At 40.6% G+C, this 23762-nt stretch overlaps 1 protein-coding gene across 7 annotated transcripts in view; it reads left to right on the top strand.

The window, feature by feature from the left end:
• neto1l (neuropilin (NRP) and tolloid (TLL)-like 1, like) overlaps positions 1-23762 on the top strand; it is a 63998-nt gene that overhangs the window by 752 nt on the left and 39484 nt on the right. For all 7 annotated transcript variants that reach the window (XR_011102842.1, XM_068709828.1, XM_068709825.1 and 4 more), the window contains exons 2-4: positions 899-955; positions 1053-1187; positions 1567-1815. Coding sequence is in view for 6 of the 7 variants with exons in the window: in XM_068709828.1 (XP_068565929.1) it covers positions 899-955; positions 1053-1187; positions 1567-1815 (441 nt within the window). In the remaining variant the exon portion in view is untranslated. The remainder of the gene's footprint in view (positions 1-898; positions 956-1052; positions 1188-1566; positions 1816-23762) is intronic.

Raw genomic sequence — 23762 nt, 5'->3', positions numbered from 1 at the left:
CATCCGTGTTCATCGGCTGAAGCACACTTTGCTCAAAGCTCGTATCGCGTGCTTGTACCCTAACGAAAGAGAAGTGTACTTATCCTTTAATCGGCGTTAAAGGACGCTGAATATCAGAGCAACAGATTTCACTCAAAATAGGAGCATGGTGTGAAAACATTAAATATCATGAGGTGATACAGACGCACTGCAATCAGCAACCTGTAAACTCAGTGTTGAAGGTCACTCTATAAGTTGGAATTGTAAGTCATGTTTTGGTCTTCTTTTGTTATTTTTTTAATTTATAGTTATTTCTTGTGAAGTTTGTATTCATATCTTTTGTGATATTCATAATTTTTAATATATTTTGGTAATTGTTCATTTTTTTTTTTTTGTTAATTAATTTAATTACTTTTTTGGTCAAATTTGAGTAATTTCTTTATCTTTTTTATACTACCCATTAAAATCCATTGTTTTTGTAGTTTTTTTGGTTAAGGTTTTTGGCTACAAAGACTACAAATAAGTCATTCAGATTAAGTGTCTACACAGATTTACTGTACTGCCTATAGAGGTTAAGTTCTGAGCTAGTCGGAGTCTATAAGCATTATAACAGTTTACATTTTTTTACATTACATGTAAAACATTATCATAATTGATAAGATGTGAATAATGACCGGTTATTGCAATTATTTTGGTTATTGTGTGCTGTTTGGGGATTTTTAAGGTCACAGTCAGGCACAGGTTTGATTAGCATATTGCTGATGTGCAGTACATGTAAACTAAAACCTGAAATGTGCCATTGCTGACTCAACCCTCCCTCAGCTGAAATGAAGCTGTGCACAAAACAAAGGAAATTACAGAGAAAAAAACATCTGTGCATGTCCTCAGTCAAAATGCATGTGTCTTTCTGTTCTTACAGTTGTTGCAAGTCTTCTCATACTTGGGTTGTCTGGAGCAACAAGGAAGGATACTTCAGGTAATCCCCAATCACCACAGCCTTGACTCCCCAAAAATCCTCTTTTCAAAGCTTTAATCTTTGACTTTTTTTTCTTTTCTCTTTGCTGTATCTTCAGTGAAGAACAACTCTGGAGTGAAGCCTGCAGGTCAATGTGGAACGTGGGTGAAAGAACCAGAAGGAGGGCTCTTCACTTCTCCCAATTACCCAAACAAATACCCCCCAGACACAGAGTGTGTTTACATCCTTGAAGGTAAATATTGTCTTTAAAGAAGCAATGCAATTCAGCTATTTGTTCTCTAAAGCTAAAGCATTTCTTGGGTTTATCCTTAGAGAGTGATGCGGTTTGTTGGTTTATTAGACAGGCTGGTATTTTTTTCACATTAGGAGGGGGGTATTTGATTGTTCAGTGCTGATAATCAGGTTAATACAATCACCAAAGTGAATGTGGAGGCCATTAACTATCACAGATCGGGTGTTTTAGAGATAAATTGACTAACAGCCAGATCTTGCGGTATTGAGTGTGTGGGCGTGCTGATAATGAAACAAGTTGAACCTTCATCAATGAAAGCATGACTAATATTTCACTCCCTCCTCTGTGCTAGGTGCTAATTATTTGTATTGTCTTCCAGCACCCCCAAGGCAGTGTATTGATCTACACTTTGAGGAGAATTATTCAATCGAGTCCTCTTGGGAATGTAAATTTGACAACATCGAGGTTCGGGATGGACCGTTTGGCTTCTCCCCGATTCTCGGACGGTACTGCGGTCAGCACAGCCCGCCTGATATCAGGAGTAGCGGCCGATATCTGTGGATAAAATTTGTTACGGATGGTGAACTGGAAGCGGTGGGATTTTCAGCAAGTTACAACTTCACTGCAGGTACATGTTTTTGTTGCTGTTTCGCCTCTTGCTGCTCTTGTCAATTCACTTCTTTCTTTGTGAGCACGTCAGTGCTTTGTGGCCCTAACAGCAGGGCTCCAAATGAGTAACAAACATCATCCAGGACATTCGCCCTTGTGGGAGCCTCTTGCAATTTTATTGATTGTCTGTCTGCACACACTAAGTATTTCCATTGGCAATTTACTGTCATTGGCTAGGACACTCTTGTGACTGGCAAGGCTGTTATTTCCTCTCTCTCTATAGCTGGACTGATGTGAAGCAGCTCAGATTTTAATTCAGTTCAGCAGCACCACTCCACAGTTGAAAGTGCTGGAAGAAGCAGAGAGAGCGTAGCAAACTAATCGGTATTGTCCAACACAATCGTGGCAATTACGGTTATGTGTAAAACCTCGGCTTTCTTAATTTGCCTCATCTTCGGTTGAGATCCCATTACTGAAGAAGCATGAGGGTCGATGACAAGGAATCAGGGCATAACCACGATTTAATATTCCATCACGTATATTCGACTGGGACTAATAACACGGTTGACTTTTTTAGTGTGTTAGAGCATTGAAAGGCGCAGTGCCAGAAAGCATGAACAGTATGCCAATTTGTCTCCACATCTACTGCACCTTCAGTGGTATTTTATCATCCGAGATTTGAGTTGTTTATATGATAAACACTTATGCAGTACGTCAACCTTTCACCTGACAAAACATGCTAATAGCGACAGGCTATTGAAAAGAGAACTATCGAGATGAAGTGGGACTATAGATTTATCTCTAAATTTGTGTGTGTATGTGTGTGTGTGTGTGTGTGTGTGTGTGTGTGCTGTTTTCAAGACATCAGGACCCTGAAGCTCTTCATGGGAACTTAGTGAAGAAGTGCAGTCTACTGAGGAATAAAGAAGAAATACTGCTACTGTAGTAGAAGTTAAATTGCTTATGAAAAACTACTCTAAGGTAAAGCTGCTGTAGCTCCAAGCATTCAGAGTAAAAGCGTCACACAACTAAACTGTCAGCTACAATATTTCTCATGCATTTCAGTGAGGAGTTGGGGGGGAAAAGCAAAATATATATTGGCACAAAAATCAAGAGAGTGTCAGGCATGGATATGTTCTGTGTTATAGAGATTGTTGTCTGCTGAGACATGAATCTCTGAACCTGCAGCTGTGTTCTACACATAAGCTTTATCAACTTTGATTTTAAGTTTGACTTATTTTACATTATGTATGTGTAAGGCTACTTGGAGCTCTTTAGCAGCAAGGCTAGTTGAGTACCTAAACATTTACCAGACAATAATATAATTGGATGGTTGGTGTTTTAGCTCAACTATAGGCTACCATAAAAGAAATAGTTCAACATGTTGGGAAATACGCCTATTCACTCTTTTACCAGGAGTTAGATTAGAAGATTGAGTAACACTCATGTCTGTACCATAGACTGTATATAAGAAGTGGACGTAGTCAGCGCGTTGTCACCCATTGGTTTGTGGACTGCGGTTTTGAAGTCTTGAGTTTGGATTTTGGGCGTCGCCATCTTGTTGTTTTTTTTGCAACCAGTGAACGGAAGTGACCAAATTTGGACTGTGGAGGAGTGAGGTAGAGACACCGTAGACAACTCTGGTAGCGGTAGCAACCTTCCAATCACAAGGTAGCCACACCTCAAAGCATACCTTGCTTTATGGTCAATTTTGCTCTAAATGGAACCATAATTTACTAAATGGACATCATGCTGTATTAAAGAGGACTTGAAACTGGCGATTGGGATCATAAACTCATGTTTACAATGTTTACTGAGGTAATGAATCAAGCGAGAAGTAGAGTCAATTTGTCGTAGACTTCTATACAATCGGACATCTTTTTGCAACCGGAGGAGTCGCCACCTGCTGGTCAGTAGAGAGACTGCAAGTTTAAGGCACTTCCGCATTGGCTTCACTTTTCAGAACCAGAGGTTGTTGCCTGGTCTGCACAGTAAAAATGAAGCTACTTACAGCAGCTAGTTAGCTTAGCTTAGCACTAAGACTGTAAACTAAGGCTAATCTGCCTACCAGACAGAAAGCGAACCATATTTTCTCTTCACTTTCACTTTGCATCATTCAACCTCTTGTGCAGACCGTGTTGATCCCCCCTAAAGAGCCCATTTATCAGCAACATAGACGTTGGCTAGAAATGAATGCACAGACTGTGTGTATAATGGTTATCTGGCTAGCTAATCAGCTGCAGGTGGTGTAGCTTCACACCATTATCGTCGGTATTTTCATCTTAACTTTAATAAGCATTTTTTCCAAGATGTTGAACTACTTCTTTAATAAATATAAGCATTTAATACAACTGTATTTTTGTGTTGACATATACATTACATTAGGGATAATCTGCAAAACTGGCTTCTCTAATGGATGTCTTCAATAGAAATTTAAGTACAGTAGGCATTTTGCAAGAAACGTCACTACCAAAAATACTGCAACACAGATGAAAGATAATTTGTTATTTCCAGCCCTTGATAGTCAGAGATAAAGCACCCAGACTACATTTTCTGAAATGCGCAGTTGAAGTATTGTTTCTTCTGCCTTCTGCCTGCTTCTCCTGGGAGTCTCATTGAAAATGTGCTGAGAAGAAAGAAAAAAGAAACCTACCTCTTGACTTGATAGGAAATATCTGTGGCATATGATTTGCATAATTAAAGGAGATAAAAGTCCTGAATTCACTTGACTTGATACTCGAATCCTTGAATAGTGTCTCACATCTGCAGCTGCTCTGCAAACCATGCTAAGTCACACAGCCCTCCTCTGATGAATGGAAGAGAAAAAAGAGGCAACAAAGGTGACATGAATCAGCTTCTCTTACTCCCTTTCTCTCTCTGTCATTTTAGGAGCAGAGTGATAAAAACTCTCATGCCTCCTCTTAATATTCTGTCTGCTCAGAGCCTTGTGCTCCTGGTGACTAATGTGGTTAGTACAGAAGCCAGTGGATGAACAAGCAGTGACTAGAATCTCATAATATCCAGAGTCATATTAAATGTGGAGGTACTTCAGTGAACCACTTAAAGTCTGCAGATTCCATGTATTCAGTTTATTTGAGGCACCAGAGGAAGTAAGAGATGCTGGTCTAACAGTCTCTAGAGATTCTCTCAGAACAGTCACTAAATTAACTTGTCTGTCCCAGTGATGTGATGCGCAACTTATTTGTCAAACAAATTACACCCAGATGCCTCATGCTTGGTCTTTTCTTGCGTCACACAACTTTTACAGCAGTCTTCTTTTTACGTTGTAGCTTGTTTTTGTCACCATTTCAATATATATGTGAAAATCATGCGTGCAACTATCCCATATCTGCTTAATTCATCCACAAAGACACACTTTAAATGATGAGACTGCCATCCGGCAGGCTGCATTTGTGACTCGCAGAAGTAATTTAACACACCCAGGTGACTATGTAAAGGTCAGAGCTAGTATTTAGTGGTGGGCTGGACAGCAGGTGGAGGGGTCAAACACCGGACTTTCAACCACTAGAGAGACCTGTGTTAGAGACCGGTGTTTGCGTCCCAAAGTGTTGTTGTCAAGTGACTCGTTTGTGACATTTTTCCTACCTTCTAGTTTGTTACCTTACTGAATGAGCGTATTACACTAAAGTGAGGAAATAACTCTGTCCACCAGACACATTAGGGCTCCCAAAGCACCATTTTTGTGCGGCTTAAACAAACAAGACATAGCATGTTAAGTAGCCAGATTTGCAACCCATTAACACCTTGCATTACCATGCATTCTGGATATTTGATCAGGATTAGGACAAACACATGGTAATGCAAGCTGTAAATGCACATATCTGGATCAGGTTAAGCCTTAAGGTTAAGCCAGGTATAAATGCAATCCATACAGTGGGACCGCTATTTTGAGAGGAAAACCCATCCAGTAAAGTGAAAGCTCACTCAACTCCTCCCCTTCCGGACAGCTCAAGCAAGCCTGGCAAAAAAGATACGATCGTAGCAGTAGCTAGCAAATTGTCCCTCACAAAAACAGGGACACTTCTACACTGGTTTGTGCCATGTTTATTGACAAGTCTGCAAGCACTGCCTGACCAAAACTAGCATATTGAGATCTGATCACAATACAGGAAGAATCAAGATAATGAGAGTGCTCAATAATACAGGTGTAAATGCAAAAGCCTGTGGATTGAATGTCAATATCCAGATACAAATCACATATTAACACCAGGTGTAAATAGCCAGACTTGCTGTGTTCTGTTTCCAGTCCTAGCTTTAAGCTAAGCTAACTGGCTGTTAATATATATTCTATCCAGACATGGAAAAGGTATCCAGCTTCTCATCTTGCTCTTGGCACAAAAGTGAATTGGCGTTTTTAAAAATGTCAAACTGTTCCTTTAAGTGCATATTGATGCACCATTAGTGTCTCTTTCAAAATGCACGGATGCAGTACATTTAACCATGACACGTTATCCTAATGGCACTTTGAAGCATCAAGCAGAGCCTACTGTAAGTGTATGGCAGGAGTCATCACTGCTCCATAAGTCCACATATAAAAGGCAGCTCAATCAATTAAGTGAGGGAAGCTTGGCATAGAAGTAGCAACCCACCCACGAGAGCAGTGGTGTAGGAAAGGGCTGGAAGCCAAAGGCCAAGGATGTGTTGAATTTGCATAATAGAAGCTGGAATGATTTCTAGTGTTTATTGTTTCATCCAGTCTGCCTGTGTCACTATTCTGCCCAAACATATTCAAATTGGAACATTAATTTAGTTTAATAGTAGTTTACATTTTGGCAACATAAAGGTGCAAGTGTGATATTGAGCCACTGTCTATGTGCTAACAGAACCAAAGCATAATGAGTCAAATTCAGCTCTGTGTCGTTGACCGTATACAAGCTTCAAAGCACACATGAAGTTTCCCTCCGTAGATTCACATCATCTCCGGAGGTCTGCGACAAAGACAAGGCATTACATTGTGACAGCCCTATGTTCTCACACATGCTATAAAAAGCAAAGGGGAATTACAGAGTGGAGGGAGCATGGCGTGTATATTTCTCTGTGTGCAATTCTGTTGGGGGATTTGGTCAGCATTTCGCTTTTCAGGTCGTCCTTGGGCGCCGTGACCTTAGAACCCTGTGGACTGGTAGATTAAGTGGTGTTTCAGCACCTCAAGCCAAAGCCAGAGCAAATAAAAGCTGCAAGCTGTCCCCTTCTTGCTTCTGCACTCTGATCACTGGCTGTGTGCAGAGCCAAAACCTGATGGTGGCAGATGCTGGTCTTTGGAGATTAGGGCAGTATATGTGCATTTCCTTGACCCAAGGACTAGTGATACTGTTCCAAATATTGTGAGGCGATAAAAAAAATACTGCATGTTGCCCATTAGTTTTTCAGCTGCGTCTTTTCTGTCAATACATTTAAAGAAGAAACAGGAAGACTTCACTGTGTTGCTTCAAGAAAAATTTAATTTCAATTTGTATTTGTGTAGTTTGGGGTATTTAATGTTTTTATCATTTTAGTGGTTATCAGGTGAGGACTGTGGAAAATGCTTGATTAAATATCTTGGACTTTTACGAATTTAAATGTGAATATTATGCTAATTTTTGCCAAACACAAACTCATATTCACTATAGTGAAATAAAAAAAACATTAAAAAAAGCATCCTATTTTTCCCCTTGTGGAAAGAAATAGTCAAATGAAAGCTGGTCGGCATCCCATTCAGTCGCATATGTTGCCTGAGTCACCTCTAGTAGCACTGCCACTGTTCTTCAATCAAGAATTCAGGCCATGACTATTTTATTTCTGATCAAGATGACACTGATTGATCTAAGCCACTTATTGCCCAAACCAAGCTCGAAATGGACTGAGAGTCATTTTGAAATGAAATGAGTCAATTGACATTTAAGATTATTGCTAGAATAGGATATATGGGCCTATCATAAAGGAGGCAGGACTATGAGATTGAACCTAGATGGGCTCAAAATGGAAATTGAACCGTAGAGATTGACCCTTCGCTCTTGGAAGGAACTGACTTCAGCAGCACCATTGCCGGGGCAGAACAGAAAGTTCAGCAACTTCCCAGTTTCACATCTGCCTCCAAAGACATTTCCCAATGGCAACACCCGACATTTAAATGTTTGAGTCCCTTTTTTTTGTTCGAATGCATCCACTGAACTCCCAGAATGAATTCTCCTAAAGACCCTGACATTCAACCGACTGGCAGCAGGCATATCATAATTCATGATTGTTATCATTTACTGTAATATAGGACAGAATTGAACCTACCCTCCGACCAACGCATGATGAGACAGAAGTAGCTTTTGGGAATTTGGCCAAAACATACATTGCAGCATGGCCAAGGAGATGATGAGAGTTAGAGCTCTTATTCTGAAGCTTTTATCTGTCAAGATTTGGGTAAATGAGCAAAAGAAGTCAAACGTATACACTATAATATTTTACAGATTGGGGGGCTGTGACTGTTTTTTGCTTCTGATTTTCAAAAAAGAAAAAAATGGAAATGTCAAATTTCTTCTAAACTACATGATCTTAATATGTTGATTGATTAACATGCAGTTGCAGAATCATGACTCATACAGTCGTCCAAATAGATGTCTCATAGTGAAAACTGAGCATGTGATTTGTGGTCTGACTTTTTCTATTGCGATATCTCTCAACCTAAATCCAATAAGGACTTTGTCCCACACTGCTATAGCACCTAAGGCACTGGGTGTAAAATGTCATGTTCCATGGCCCAACACTGGTAGGGATTTAGACTCACAAAGGTGCACAGAGGAACGGTAGATGAAATTCATGAGATAAATCTCCTGTGGTGCATTTTTCTCTGTTCTCCCAAGATCTCAGTGAAGAGTGTGTTTGCCGGAATGAGCTGCTTGCATTAAGTCACTCCTCATAAATCAACACAAAAAAACCATCCCAATATTTTGCCCGAATGATTACTTTTATCAGTGCTTCCTGTAGTTCAAACACATTCTCTGGGAGTGTTCTTCCTGATTCTTCTGCGCTGCCGACTGTTTCTCTGATTGTTATGGGTCTGTCTTTTCTCTGCTGGGAAAATGTGTAGGTGTATTATGCTCACAGTGTAATACTCCTCATGTGTAACGCAATAAACTGAAGAAATGATGCGGGTCTCTGTGTGTTCATCTTCAGATGACTCATTTCATTTTAAAAACTAAAAAAGTTGATGGTGGTCAGACCTTTTGGTTTTCCCGTGGAGCCCCTCACAGCTTAGTGTTTTTGAGTTCAGGCTGCCACATCAATCTCATTTCCCAAAGAATCTCCTGTGCTCCAGTGTGAGTGAGGAAGAATGACGGTTGCTACGTTTGAGCTCAGCTGAAGACACCCGTCCCCCGACACTGCCTCTGTTTTAGCAAAAGGAGATGGATGGAGTCAGTTAGCATTGCAGGCACACCTCTTGCAGCTGTGGAAGAGGACGGTCTCACCCTCGCTCTCTGAACTCAGCTCTCTGTCTCTCTTTTTTCAGCGAACACTACCTCTTTTCTTCTCTCCTGGCCTGTCTCCCTGACATGCATGGTTCATGCTTTTTATGTTTTATGCACCAGATCCATGTGAAACAAGATGTCCCATTCACTCACCTTGGTGTACATGTTTAACATGCTTTCTGTGCTGCTCCAGGATATTCGGCTATGCAACCCGCAATGTCCGCATTAAAGGATAGTTCCAGTTTTTAACAACCTGGTTCTTATTTTTCATAGCTTTGGCAATAATTACATTGAACTTAACATTTTTGTAATAAAGATCCATTATAAAGATGGATTTCAACTTTGATAATACAGATCTCTTAAATTGTAACTAGCAGGAATTATCTTTTAAGCATGAACCTGCCATTACGTTTACTCACTAGCATTTCAAATGGTACAATCTAATTGCAAAATCACACAATTGAAATGGCATTGCTTTGGAAACTTTGTTGAACTTTGACACACAACTTTTGTTCTCTTTTTGCCTTGTGTGACTCCTCTCCTTTTCTTCCCCTGACATCATACCTCGATCCATACCGCTCAGCAGAGAAGTCCTGGCACAAAATGTTCACCAGCTTATCAGACTACGAGCCTTCGCTCAGGGGACAACCAGTCAGAGTTTATCGCCCCGTGGAACTAAAGTCACTATCCAACAGGACGGCTGATATTTACGTCCTTCGGCTGTTTCAGCCGCTCCCAGCCAATTACCCTGCAGATCAATCAGCGGCTCAGCCTGTCTCCTGCTTCCATCCTCTGTGGCAGTTTGTTACCCAGGCATGCTGTTCAGCTACAGATGCTGTGGGGGTCAGGGCGCTGCTCTGTTGTAGCTGGAAGCCTGCAGTAATGTAAACCGTGCTGGATGTGGGGGTGTATTTGTTTGTTGCCCGGTTTGGGGATTGACTTGAAGGGGTTGTGTCTTGTATTGATTGACTGCACACACCATATGTATCAATACCCTAGTGTACCTACGGTATGCTGGAACATGTGTGTGTGTGTGTGTGTGTGGGTGTGTGTTTCAACACCATGCATCTCTCCAATCTGTAGCACAATTTTGGCGGCCTTCCTATTCAAACCCCTGTGTCCGTCCTGTGCTGCGTCCACAATAGAGCGACCTATTGTGTATTGACACAGTGTTTGCTACATTGTACACATGATCCATATGGTATTTGCTCTCAGAACTGCATTGGAAATTAGCTGGACTGTTCCAAGTGTGTTTTTCCCCCTGCTCCCTTGCTCTGTAGGCATAACAACTCGCCTAGGGCTCTTTGTTTCATTAGCCTATCACCGTGGTGGATCCTTGGCTGTCATGCTGAGAGCCTGACTCTCTCCATTATGCTGTATTAGGCAGCAGTGAGATTGACCTGTGTGTGTTTTTATCTCTGCACACATTTAAGGCCTCAAACGTCTTGGAGAATTATTCTCTTAAGAGTTGATTGAAAAGGTCTTTTCATTTTTGGAAGGTGAATGTTTTGTTCGCTCATCGCTCCTGATTTGTACCTCTGATTTTCGAAGGTTGTCGCAGAGCAGATTGCATTCCATGCTTGACGGGTTTTGTGTTTGTTTTCATCTTCATCTTATCAGTTTCCTTTGGGAGTTCCTGTATTAACATATGAGGAGAAAAATGCCGACTGACTAACTGCTGAGTTTGAATGATGGTCTGTTTTCTTTACCTACATGTTTCTCCACCATTTTCTTACACCCTTTTTGGCAGTGGATTGGACTTTGCATTCCCAGCTTATCATCTCAGAGCAAATGTCTGATTCCGAAGGGAGCTAAATCACATTTGGCATCAAGGTAATCTAATAGGTAATGGCAAGCTTTTGTATAGCCGCTAGGAGAATTATGTCAACGTTCAACAACTAAGGAGGGTAAAACCATGATGGGATTATGAAATGTGGAATTTGAGTAATCCTCAAAACATTTCAGAATAATAAAACATTTGTAGATTCAAACAGACGCCGACAACAATATATAATACTCCCATATAGGAAATGACAATAAAATGAGTTGATGGTACATTTCATGAAATGAAAGTGCAGCTTGGGTCATATACTGTTGGGACTGTAGTGGAAGGTTAATGCATATCATTACCATTTGATAGGCTTATAGGAAAACCATGACAAGTGGTTTATGGTTTAAAAACTGACTGTAATTCTCCGGCTCCTCTGAGTCCATCATATTTAATTTATTCTAGGGTTCCCTAGGTTCAACCAAGGAAGGATTATTCACTGTAATAATAATGGAACAAAATATGTTTACAGGGCAGAACAGAATAGTCTGCATCAGTCTGTATCTGTGCAGGGTGTGGAGAGGTGGTTAAATTGATGCCTGCTCGTTCATACCCATAATGGCAGAATTTTGAAGCAGGCCAAGGCAAAATTGTATACAGAAAGACCTGCTTGACTTCCCCCCAGTTCTCCACCTGTCTGTTTGAAGGATTGATATTGCACCCAGAGGATCCATTATGTGAGCTTGCGGGCTGCTTAACAGCTCCTGCAGGAAAGACCAGGTTAAATTTCAATGTTTACTGTTTGTGGTCCTGAATGTGCATGTGACATTTGGTTTTTCTGGGGGTGTGAAAACAGATTGCGTGATGTTCTTTGCAGTTGTTTTCACTTCACTTTTGCTGAAGGTGCCAAGCATTTGCTTGGCTCCGAAACCATGAGTCACGAGAACTGAAAGAACTCTCAGGATGATGGCGCCACAAACATAAACATGTTCTTAGCAAGGTGTTGGTTTCCGTCAGCTTCTCTCGCACATTCTGTCTTCGTTCATCCTTCTCAAAGCTGAAATTGCTCATCCATCTGTGATAATTGAGGTGCAGGAGGGTGTGAGAGAACATTTTTATTTTCTTCTCAGACCACCGACTGTACACCAATGGAGCCCAGCAACTCAATTAAGACCATAGTCTTCTATTGGACGTCATTCTGGTAGATTGCAAAGTGCAAGGACCTGGAAAGGTCAGGAAGTTGATCATGTGTGTTCATCTCTCTCTTCTCCCTCAAACAAACACTAACAGCCTGCTGAACAGCATGGCCTTGCTGGCATTTCATTTTCCATTTGGCAAGCTCGATTAATCACAGCACCCCTATACAATGCGACGCACATGGCCACCCATCGTTGCTGGCTTTCATTATTCCCCCACACTGCAGAATGTACAGCTCGAGGAAGCTGATGTGGAGGAAGAGTATACTGCTGCATGTACGCACTGTATACAGTATGTGATCGATGCAAAGAAAGAAGAAAGGAAAGAAGAATCCGGCGGTACAAAGAGAGATTTGGATTGCTGTGAATAGGTTATGACCACGCTGTGTCCTCGCAAGTCTGATAAAAGATTGGGACTGCTCCATGTCCCCTCAAGGCTCTGCTTCTATCTGAATATTCATTGAGCTGACACTGGCTTTTCTCGCCACAATCTATAAAAGGATGCCAATTGGCTTTTACCTTGTGGCCACTAATAAGCCTCTGTGCCTAACATGCATACAAACGACTCCTCATGATACACAGACACACATTTCTGCACTTCTTCTTCCACAGCCTTGAAGCTGCTTATTGCCCTTACAGTTTATTCTCTGTATGGTTAGATTGTTGTGGTTGAAAAAACACAATACTAGGAAACAGTTTTTCAGTGACAGATGCTTTATATCTCCAGGATTAAAATGTTATACACATACTGACTTTATCTTTCATGCATGCACTATGCATTCTATGTAATGAAATATCAGATCTGCAGCAGGGGGATCAAATTGTTTTAGGAAATCCTCCAGGTTTATAGTAACGCAAGTTTTATAGGACTGTAATATTGCACAGGAAAGAAGTATTCTTAACTGACACTCAATAATAGCTGAGTCTGAATGTTTTCTGGGAAATCTGCAGATTCATCATCTTGCAATGATCAGGTTTGTTTGTAGAGGTGACGTTGGATCTTAGTTTGTACTGTATGCTGGCTGTAAAAATGGTCATTGTTGTAAGGAGGAGAAAATAACGTCCGTTTCCCTGCAAATACTTAATTCATAACCACCCTCGCCATGTATAGCAATCTTAAAGATTCAGGCATAATCCATAGGGCCTCTTCAGAATCAGCTTTATTGGCTTTATTGGCCATGTATGCGTGTGCATACATGGAATTTGACTCCGGTTACACATTGCTTCCCATCGTACATACATACATAGAACATACAATAAACAAGAGAAGTATAAAACAACAAGGACATTAAAGACAACAAAGTAGAACAGAGAATCTAAGCATGAACGTTTAACAAAATGTAAAATTCAAGTGAGATTTAAATCACCATCCCTTCCCTAGATAGCCGAGTGCCACAAGGACATCATTTTATTTTTATTAAATTAGAAAAGATTAGGTTAAATCTGTGAGACTTGACTGAGAATTCTGTCGCCCTCTGGGCAACACGTTATTTCTTAATATTTCAAAAGTCCGCCAACTTTACCTTCTGATTTAGTTGATATTTCACTCTGTCTCTTTTTGATATGAGGTGAAAACATGTGTGCTGGCTGTACTGGTGATTAAAACCAGACAGAATAATTTGTCTTTGTGCCAAATGAACTTTACTTATCATTTCAAAGACCTTTGACGTGCTCGACTTGGGTGTTTGCCGTGGAGCAAAAATTCTGTACAAATAATACCATCTAAAATGACATGCAAAAGGCCATTCTACCACAAGCATGGAGCACATGTTTGTAATCACACATTTGTGAACCAATCTCCACTGCCACAGTATTTCAACACAGCAAAGAGCAAGGTAAGAGGGCTTGAAACAGAATCCCAGGGTCACTCATCAGACAGAGAAATAAAGAAAATGGGGGGTATGAGATGGTGGTGGGATTAGTTTAAATCCACCTAAAAAGAATCCTCAATGTGTGTTTGTAGTTTATAGGTGAGATTGACGGATCTGGAGGGAAGTCAGAGTCATTGATTTTATCGTGCTCTGCCTCTGAAGAGTCAAGGCTTTGTGGAAATTGTGCTAGAAAGAGCTCAGTGGAAATGCTTAAATTGAGTGTGTGGAGAGCATGGCTTTGGCATTGCTTAAATATTCATTTGCTGGTGGCACTAGCTCTGGAGTGAGGTTTTAGCTCCAAGCGGTGGATCTCTTGACACGCTACTTGTCAAACATCTGTTGTTTCGCCCTTCCGGCTGAAACAAAGGTGATTTTAAGAAATCTGGCATTTTAGTCCTGAGTTGCAAAGCATTTGCGGTTTTCCTGTTAAGGAAGGTCTCCCTCTTGCCTCTCAAAAGCCTGAAGCTGGCAGGCGTGTTAGTTGTAGTTGAGCATGTATACTCAGCTCTGATTGGTTGCACTGCAGTAGTAAATGTCCTGTGTATGCAGGGATTGTAGCTTGGTGAAGCTCTGTCATATTGAATGGGGAAGCAGCAAGAACAGGATTTTTTTACTAGTGTTTAAAGCGCTTTTGCAGAGTTGAGTCGGAGTAAAAAACAGCTCCATTTCATTTCTAAGAATATAAAAACAAGCATAATTGGTTGTCGCTCCCACACCTTTGAGTCTATGGCTTTGGTTACACTTGGGAAGATGACGCGAGACTTTCGTTTCATAGATTGTCTGGATTGTGCCCACATGCTGTGCACACCTCACTGAGGTCCAAACTCAATGTGAGCCATCTCTTAACTAATCAGATCCAAATGTGAGCTAGATCCAATCTCGGAACCAACAGTCTTGACAGTAAATGCGTCCTGGCATGATCGGTCGTGCCTCTAGTGTTTAAGTTCGTACAGTAGTAGTAGTAGTAGTAGTATCTTCACCAATCATCAAGATACCACCACCCTTCTACAAGGGAGGCACCGCAACCAAACTGCAGGAGTCGCTATAGTGCAGTGCCAAGTACATGATCCCTAACTGGCTTCCCACAGCGTGATCACAATCAGATGTGTTTGTTGAAATGTGCAGCCAAGCCAAAGCTACGCTGCCAAGAACTGCATCTTCAATGTGCCCCTTATAAAGTTTTATGTGAAGGGTAAATCCATAAGTTTCCAAACATTGCTGCCCTGTTCAGCAGGAAGCACAGTTGCAATGATGTTACGGTATGATCCACAGCAATGATGCATATTGTTGAGTTGGCAGTTTAGTTGTGAGAGTTTTGAGCTTTCTGCTGCTTTACTTTAGTAAAAAGACATTGACAGTGAACGTAGTGTTGATTTTTCTTTTGGCACAGCTTGCGTTTTGTCAACACAACTAAAAATCTCTTTTGGGTGTTCTCGGTGCAATCCTGATTAGGATTGGGTTTTTTCCATTTCATTAAATGTGAGAGGGATTTCATCAGCTAGAGGCAAGTTTGCCTGGGGTTCAGATGCGTGAAGCAACATAAATGATAGCATTTCCCTCCTGTAAACTAACGGATGGGATTATAAGCGAGGCATTAGATACCGAGTGAGTGAAAAGAGTTTACATGAGGGCAGGGTAAGTCCACCAATCAGCCTGTCTTTTGTGCCAAAGGTTTCATTACATGTTCAGTAATGGAGGAACAGTGCAAACTCCATCTTAATCACTTTCCCACCTCTGTCATTGCACCCTTTTTTATTTTTTGCTTTGAGCAATCTGTGCTGCAACTTGGCCGGAAATGTGATTAGCCGACTCACCGAGAGCAGCGTTTCATTACACTGGCGTGAGATCTTTATTTGATCCTACTCTTTTAGCACATTTCCCCGTTAATACCCCTTCTGATGTCTGATTAAAACTCTCACAGTAATGTGTCTTCAACCCCCACCCACACTCGCACATACTCACACACTTCCTCGATCAGACACAAAAAGCCAATTTGAGAAAATTAAAAATCTTTTAAAAGGATGTAGTTATCTCACCCGTTTCCAACGGACATTTTTATGTAACTCAATTGATGCATGACTGCTTCCATTAACTTCTGATCCCTAAGTTGGTATAAATACTCTTTTCAATTTAGATAGTGGCGAGTGGTGAATGGGGGCGTTGCGTTGCCGTGCATGTAGAGTACGACCTCCGCCACATTTCTTGACGAATCACTCATTCTTTTATGATCCAGCTCATGTTCACCCATTGCAGCTCTGCTGGCACATTCAAAGAACCAGCTGTCTCCAGTGACGTGGAGATACACATCTCTCAATCTTTTATGGTGACTAAAGCCTGAAATTGCATATGTAAATCTTTGATCACAAAACCCTGTGCCACCATCTGATTTTTTTTTTTTAATTCATTCTGAGTCATCTCAATCAATTTGCCTCCCCTTTCTGTCAGCAAATGCCGGTTATTTATCTTCTTCATCATTCGCTTTTTGCCTCTCTTGCTTTTTATGCAGTGCCGGAGCAACCTTGTATTTTTGCCCTCACATCCATTCCTCTGAGGCTCATAGCTTGTAAATGTGTGCGAGAAAGAGAGAGAGGGAGATGTAGCGATACACTAATGGGGTTTATCAAAGTCAACCTGAATACTCTAACAGTCTGGGCCTGAACATCAAAGCGTAGTCTCCACTCCACTGCCAACTACTCCGGACATCCATCAAACACCCAGGCAGGGGAAAGCCTAAATTGACTAAATTGGATGACGGAAATGTTTGCATTGTAAGGACAAATACTCTGATGAAGGTCTAATCCCAGCGAGTCAATTTGACTGTGATAAAACCTGAAATTTTCGAGGAGTTAGCTCAAAAAGGTGTGTTGCAAGAAGCTCCTCTCTTTTTGAAACTGTGTGAAAGAATGAAGAAGCAGTCATCCTTGTCGGTAAATTATGCCAGAATGCTGCGAGGCCTTCTCCAACATACTTTATGACATGCTATCGATTCAAGAGAAGATGAAAGGAAATGCTGTGTGATTTGATTTCTCATTCAGGGGTCTTAATTCCCCCTGACACACATTGAGAAACAGACGGTCCTTTTGATTGCAGTGAATCTGACCAACAGGGTTATTCTCTCTGGGAGATCAGAGTCTTTCTCCCCATTTTATATTAGACTTCTTCAAAGGTTGCATACAGAAGTAAATGCAGTGTATATACAGTACACATATATATTCATCTTTTTGAGAGCCGTGGACACACTTTAATCCATCATGAATCTGCGTGTGTTGTGCGTGAGAGTAATGTTTGCATACTTTCCTGGCAGTGATAAATTAAAGTATATTTGTATAATTAATAAAAAAGATATTGACACTCTGCACAGTACGCCCATGTAAGGGAAGAAAATCCATTATGTGAATTGCACTTTGCTTTCTCCACTGGTCGCAGAAACAGATATTTGCATGCTTCACTTTGAATTGCATAGTTACATATCATCTTCAGCCACATGCTGCCACTCTTAAATGGAGCTTTGTAGTTAGGACTGGGCACCATATAGAAATGGATTTTGGTATTATGCTGCTGTGCCGTGAGATTACAGCCCCCCTTCTTGTTCATATTTATGGCTGAAATACTGTGAAAGGAGAGGTTACAGATGAGATAAAGGGGACATATTGACCGTGTGCTTCAGTTTATAGCAAGTCAAGCAGGAAACGGCACAGTCCTAATGAGAAGCAATGTAAAATGTCCTAATAAAGTCTAATTATTTCCTAAAAGTGTTTACAAATCAACATAGTCAAAGAATTGGCATGTAAAGGATGCCTCATAATGGAAAAAGGAAATACAGTTCATGTATCTGTGTGTGAGAGTCGACAATCATGGTAGCAGCTCTGACGTGTACTCTTACTATGTACACAATCTAGTTTAGCATTTTAGTTTGCTAACATCTACTAATTAACCTAAACACAAAGGACACTAAAGGCAGATATTTTTTACAGGATGAGTCCGACCCGATAGTGGCCCTATATAAAATATCAGCGAATCACCAGAGGCATTTGGATTCATCCTCTGGGCACCATGAAAATCTGTACCAAATTTCCCGGCAATGCATCCAATGGTTGTCTGGATATTTGACTAAGAGACAAAAAATGTCAACCTGCTGGTGGAGCCAGAGGAAAAGTCAAAAGCGAAAATTAGTAGGATTCATCTGGGGACCGTGAATGTCTGTGCAAAATTGCATTGCAATCCATCTATTAGTTATTGAAGCATTTCAGTCTAGAGCTATCAATAGATCGACTGTTGTTTGCTTATTGGTATTGATGTGTATATATATATTTATATATATATACTGTTGTATAAATAACAGAAATGCCATTTTGAAAGAGTGTCACCAATACATAGTTGTTCTACCAGAGAGTGCTGACAAGTTCATTCATCAACTCTATAACGTCCCACTAGTATGTATCTTGGTCACATTGTTTTAAAAACAACAATGGGATATGTATCAAGATTATGTTATAGAATATAGAATTATAAATAATACTATTGGCAGATATATATATTTTAGTATCAACCCCAAAGATCCAGTAGTGGTTGGGACAGACGTGCTCATACACACTTTCACATATCATTGTCATACCATACATTTCTATCAAATTACAGCGATAGATGCAGTGTAAGCAGACTGTAAAGGCCAATGCGCCAGTGACACACATATCCATACACACACATTTTAACTGTATAGTTATTGATTGTTCCTCTATGTTGCTGAGACAGATGCTGTTTTTCCCAGGATGGTACTACACCACTTGGCTGGTGGCCTTTCTTTCTTCCTTTTCCTTTTTCCCTTTCTAGCTAGATAGCTATCCTTCATCAGCAGTCACATGCGGGCACACACCCAGACACACACACACACACACACACACACACACACACACACACACACACACACACACACACACACACACACACACACACACACACACACACACTCACCTCAAGTCATCACATCACTACTAATCACCTGCCTCTCTTACTTGAATTGAGACCGTTTGCAGTCCTTCACATTTGTCTTTTTTCTCCATCTCTCTCTGCCTCCATCAGCTTCTTTTTTGCCCGTTCTCCATCACTTGCTTTTCACATTTCTCAATACTGTTTAATGGCGTGTATTCTTTTACTTCCTTCTCTCCAGCCCCTGCTATTTCTCCACCATCTGCTGTTTCCTTATTCTCTTTCTACTCCAACAAAAAAAACCTCTGTGTCTCTGTCTTTCTCCTTGTCTCACTTTCTCGACAGCCAAGACCAATTTTTCTTTGTGTGTCAGCCTGTTATTCCTGCCATTTTGCAGAGGACAGGTTGTACCCCGCCCCCGCCTCTTAGCACCAAGCTGGGTGTCTCGCTGACTTACCACTCACCCTTGGTTGATGCGGTCTGTGTCTACTGGATGATTCACAAAGCTGCCACACTTTGTCTTCTTTGTTGCTGCTTCATTGCCAAACTTTGTTATAGTTCAAAGCACTGACAAAAATATATTTCCTGCGAATCACAACTGTTTTGTGCTGATCATTTCCTAAATAAGAGTTGCAACTCGCGATTATTGTCATCATTGATTAATCTGTTTATTATTTTATTCATAAAAGAAATAATTGTTAACTCTATAAAGGAGCAAAACATTTTGAAACGTGTGTAAAATGTTCTAGACCTTAAAGAGACATCAGTCTAAAATCCAAAGGTTTACAATGATAGCAGGAAATCTCCACTTTTGAGTCATCTGAAGAGAATGTTTGACATTGTTACTTCATAATTGACTTAACAATCAATGACCATCATTTTTTTTTTCTTCTTTTTTCTTTTGGTCAGAACGTTAATGGCATTTCCTCACATTATTTCAAATCTTAAGCTTTCATTTCATTTCTCCATTTCATGTAACTACAAAATAATTGGTGCATATTGAAGGATACAAGTTACTGAGTAGCTCCACACATGTACTGTACTGTATGTCTCAGAAGTCTTGGAAGATATCCCACAAGGATGTGAGACTCTGATTGCTCGGCATGTTTTTGACAAGCGCACGCAGATTCAGGTATAGCTTGGTTCAGCAAGGTGTTACTGAGCGCTACTGTGACATTTTTTTGTGTTACGCTCAACTAAAGCAGCCCCATGATTTATGACAAACATATGGAAAGTGTAGATTTCCGTTGGGTTTTTAAATAGACGGCACACAAGCATGTTTCTGGTCGGGCTGCAGGAGTGAGCACCAGTTTTTTGACAGTAGACTGCCGTTAGAGAAATAAGCAGTGGAGGAAATGGAGCTTCATAATGAATTCAAATGAATATTGAACGCAATGCTTTACAAATTGCAGTTAATGCAAGAAAGCTCCTTAATGCAGCGTAAGTAAGATTTTAATGAAGTCACAAACACAATGCACACGGCAAAATGATGTGACTCCTGAACCATTCCACATGGATATAACTCCTTGTTAAAAGGTCTCTGTTGAACGTGACCATTGATGGTGCAGTAAATGATGTTTTAGGCGTCCTTCTTCTCCCCAGAAGGCCCCCTAGTTTTCTAACAAGTGAACTGTGACTTGTTGAGTAATTTGGTTGGGGGGAACCACAGTTGGAACAGCTTAACAAGCAGTAATCTCCTCATCTGGCACTATTTGCTGTGTCAAGCACAAGTGGGCTTTATTTCACTTTATTCGTTGGAACCCATCAAAAATAGATATAACTATTTTTAACTTGGCACCTGTGAAATAATGCATGTGAGGAAAGGATAATGAATGATCATAGCAGGTGTCAGACGTATTCTGGTTTAAAGCCGGGGGCTGAGGGAAAATTGGACAGATCTTGCTGTGTTTATTTATTCATGCTCAAATCTGGCAGGCATGTAGCAAAAGCTATGTTGCGGTACTGCTTTCCTGCTGCTTAGACCCCTACAGCTAGTGCTGAGAGCTAGTGCTTGGCTAGCTTCCTGTTGCCTTCTTATTGTGCTGGTGGCAGACGAGTGTCCCACTGCCAAGTAGGCCTTATCCTTCCTTAAAGCTTCAAGTATTATTTGGAAAAAAGCACCATCACTCCTATAAATGAGGTTGGAGAACATTGTAACCCCTTCAGACTCAAATTGTAGCTTTAACTTTAAAAAGAGTTTCTTCTTACAACATTTTAACAATCAAATTATCTTTACAAATGATCAACTTGTTCAGGCTGGTAATGTTGAGAAACTAACAATAGTACTAGAGCTAGATCACCTATTAGATTTTCTCAACTGGCACTTCTTTTGCTCTGTTGTAGTCGCCTCACAAACAAGAACACGCTGATGCACAAACACACACACACACACACACACACACACACCTGCAGTAAAACACACACACACACATGCAGGATGGAGAAAATCTGAATCTGCACTGACAGAAGGCAGATACTTGCAGATCTTGTGTTGGTAATGATAAAATGAGTCTACCTCTCAGTGGAGGAGGTTATAAATGACTATAACTTCAAATAGTTTCCCGTGGGATCTTTACAGTGGAGGTCAATGTGCACAACATGTTAGTGTGTGCTTTCAGCAAGCTCGGAGCAGAAACCTTAAACTCCTGTTGATCTCCCCTGAGGAGGCAAAGGGAACTGGGGATGCGTTTAATACATACTAATACATACTGTGCAAGGATACTAGTAGTAAATGAATAGTCAATGTACTAAACATCTTAAAGCCACAGTGTATGCATACTGCATGTACTGTAAAATACACACAGACGCTTCTATCATGAAAATGTGCTTTTAAATGTGCCCTCATAACATTCATTTACAGTCTCCGATAAAAATGATATTAAGTGAAAGAGTATATCTTTGTCGTATCAATACGGCGGACATGGCAGACTTTATTGTTCTGTGAGACACATATGGAGCGATAATACACATCTGTTTGATCTAAGAGATTGGTAGTACTGTACTTACCACAGGAGGAAACTTGAGGCACTTCAGGCAAATTATCATGAATTTACTTTTAATTTGTATTATTTGGGAACCGTGTGCAAAACAAGCAGGTTCAACACATCATACTGTTGTAAATCATATTAAGCTGCCTTCTGGTTTTTGACAAAAAAAAGTGTGTGATAGTGCTACGCTGTAGTTTGCAGTAAAATAATATAATCTGTCAACTTTCATTGTGATATGAGGACATACAGACATAACACAGAGGAGTCTAAGTGGTTTTGGAGGTCATTCAAAAGCCGTGTTGTTGCTGTAATCTACTCACCAGCTTTGATTCTGCTTTATTGATCGGCATCTTAATTATACATCGGACAGCGATGTGATTTATATAGAATAGATTTAAAATCATTGCAACCATAAAAAATACAAATAAAACTGGGTTTGGGTTGAAAGATATTCGTACACAGATCCGTGTAGAGAGCTTGTGAAGGGCCACAGGAGGAATAACGTGAAGAGCACGTTCACTGAAGAATATGGAGAATGGAGATATCAAATGTGAAGAGATAAACCACGTGCCTTAATTTGAATTTGAATGCACCGGATGTTAATTCTGGGCTTTGGAATTTTTGGAGGATTTATTTTATTTCTATTGTGTACAACCTTTTTTTTTTTCTATGGAAATATATAAGCATATAGGCCCAAATGCATTAACATGAGATGTGTGAGTAGAAGTGTGAATGTAAGCATGACTAAACTTTTAAAAAAAATCTGCCATTGCAACCTTTTATATCACGCTGACATTGTTGCCAATCAAGTTGGTCCTCTTGACACAGAAGTCACATTACTAACAAGGCAACGCTCAACATCTCAAAGTGATGCCAGGCATGCGTGTGACATGTCCAAATTATACAAACCTCAGGGTCTGAGTAAAGATTCTTTGTTTCTGGGCTGTCGTCACTCTCATGAGTCCAAGGCTAGTGACCGTAGACCCTCACAATGACAGCGGAGCACAGAGACCACAGATCCACATAGCACATGCTGAAACTCTTCATGTCAAACACATGAACTCCAGGATGTAGGGCTTGGATGTTAAACAGTCACCAAGACAATGCTTGTGTCAGACACTTGATTTGATGGGTGGAAAAGTTGACAGTATGTCCTACAATGGTTCAGTGGTGGCGTGTTTGACGTTTCCGACCCAAGAATGATGGTCAGAGGCTGGAAGATGAAGGCGAGGGAGGGAAAGAAAAGCTTTCCTAACCCCGTTCTGTTCTGCACCATGAGATAGAAAGCACACGCGGGGGAGAGTTTGACAGGAGAGGGAGGGGCTGGCAGGTTGACAGTCTCTCTCCACACACACACAAACATATAAGCATATACATAAAGAAAAGAAGGACTTATTTTAATACAAGATTCTGCACCATCAGTCCCGTCAGAGGTTATAATTTATTAAAGAAAATGTAGGTGCCCTGTCAACACCATCACCTTTAACAAGTTAGGCTTTAGGATACAAAGTGTTCCAGGAGCTCCCTGAAGAGCACTGTTAAAATATTGTAGCAGGATAATATTAAAAGTGTACTGCAGGTGCTGATAGAGGGCAAAGCCATCAAACACTGGAAGTATGCAGAGCCTGCAGAAAGGATCTGGCAACAATTATCTTTTTTTTCATTGTTTTCCAGATTAAAATGAACCAAACCTTTACTGCATGTATGGATGATAAATAAGTAGTTTGTATTGTTTGTGGATGATAGTGACTTTAAAGAAAT

This window comes from Cebidichthys violaceus, unplaced genomic scaffold (assembly GCF_023349555.1).
Source record: "Cebidichthys violaceus isolate CVI_PGR_0920_01 unplaced genomic scaffold, fCebVio1.0.p SCAF_15, whole genome shotgun sequence".
Taxonomy (NCBI): Eukaryota; Metazoa; Chordata; class Actinopteri; order Perciformes; family Stichaeidae; genus Cebidichthys; species Cebidichthys violaceus.
The sequence above is the reverse complement of the archived record's forward strand: the minus strand, read 5'-3'. Positions and strand labels throughout refer to the sequence as shown.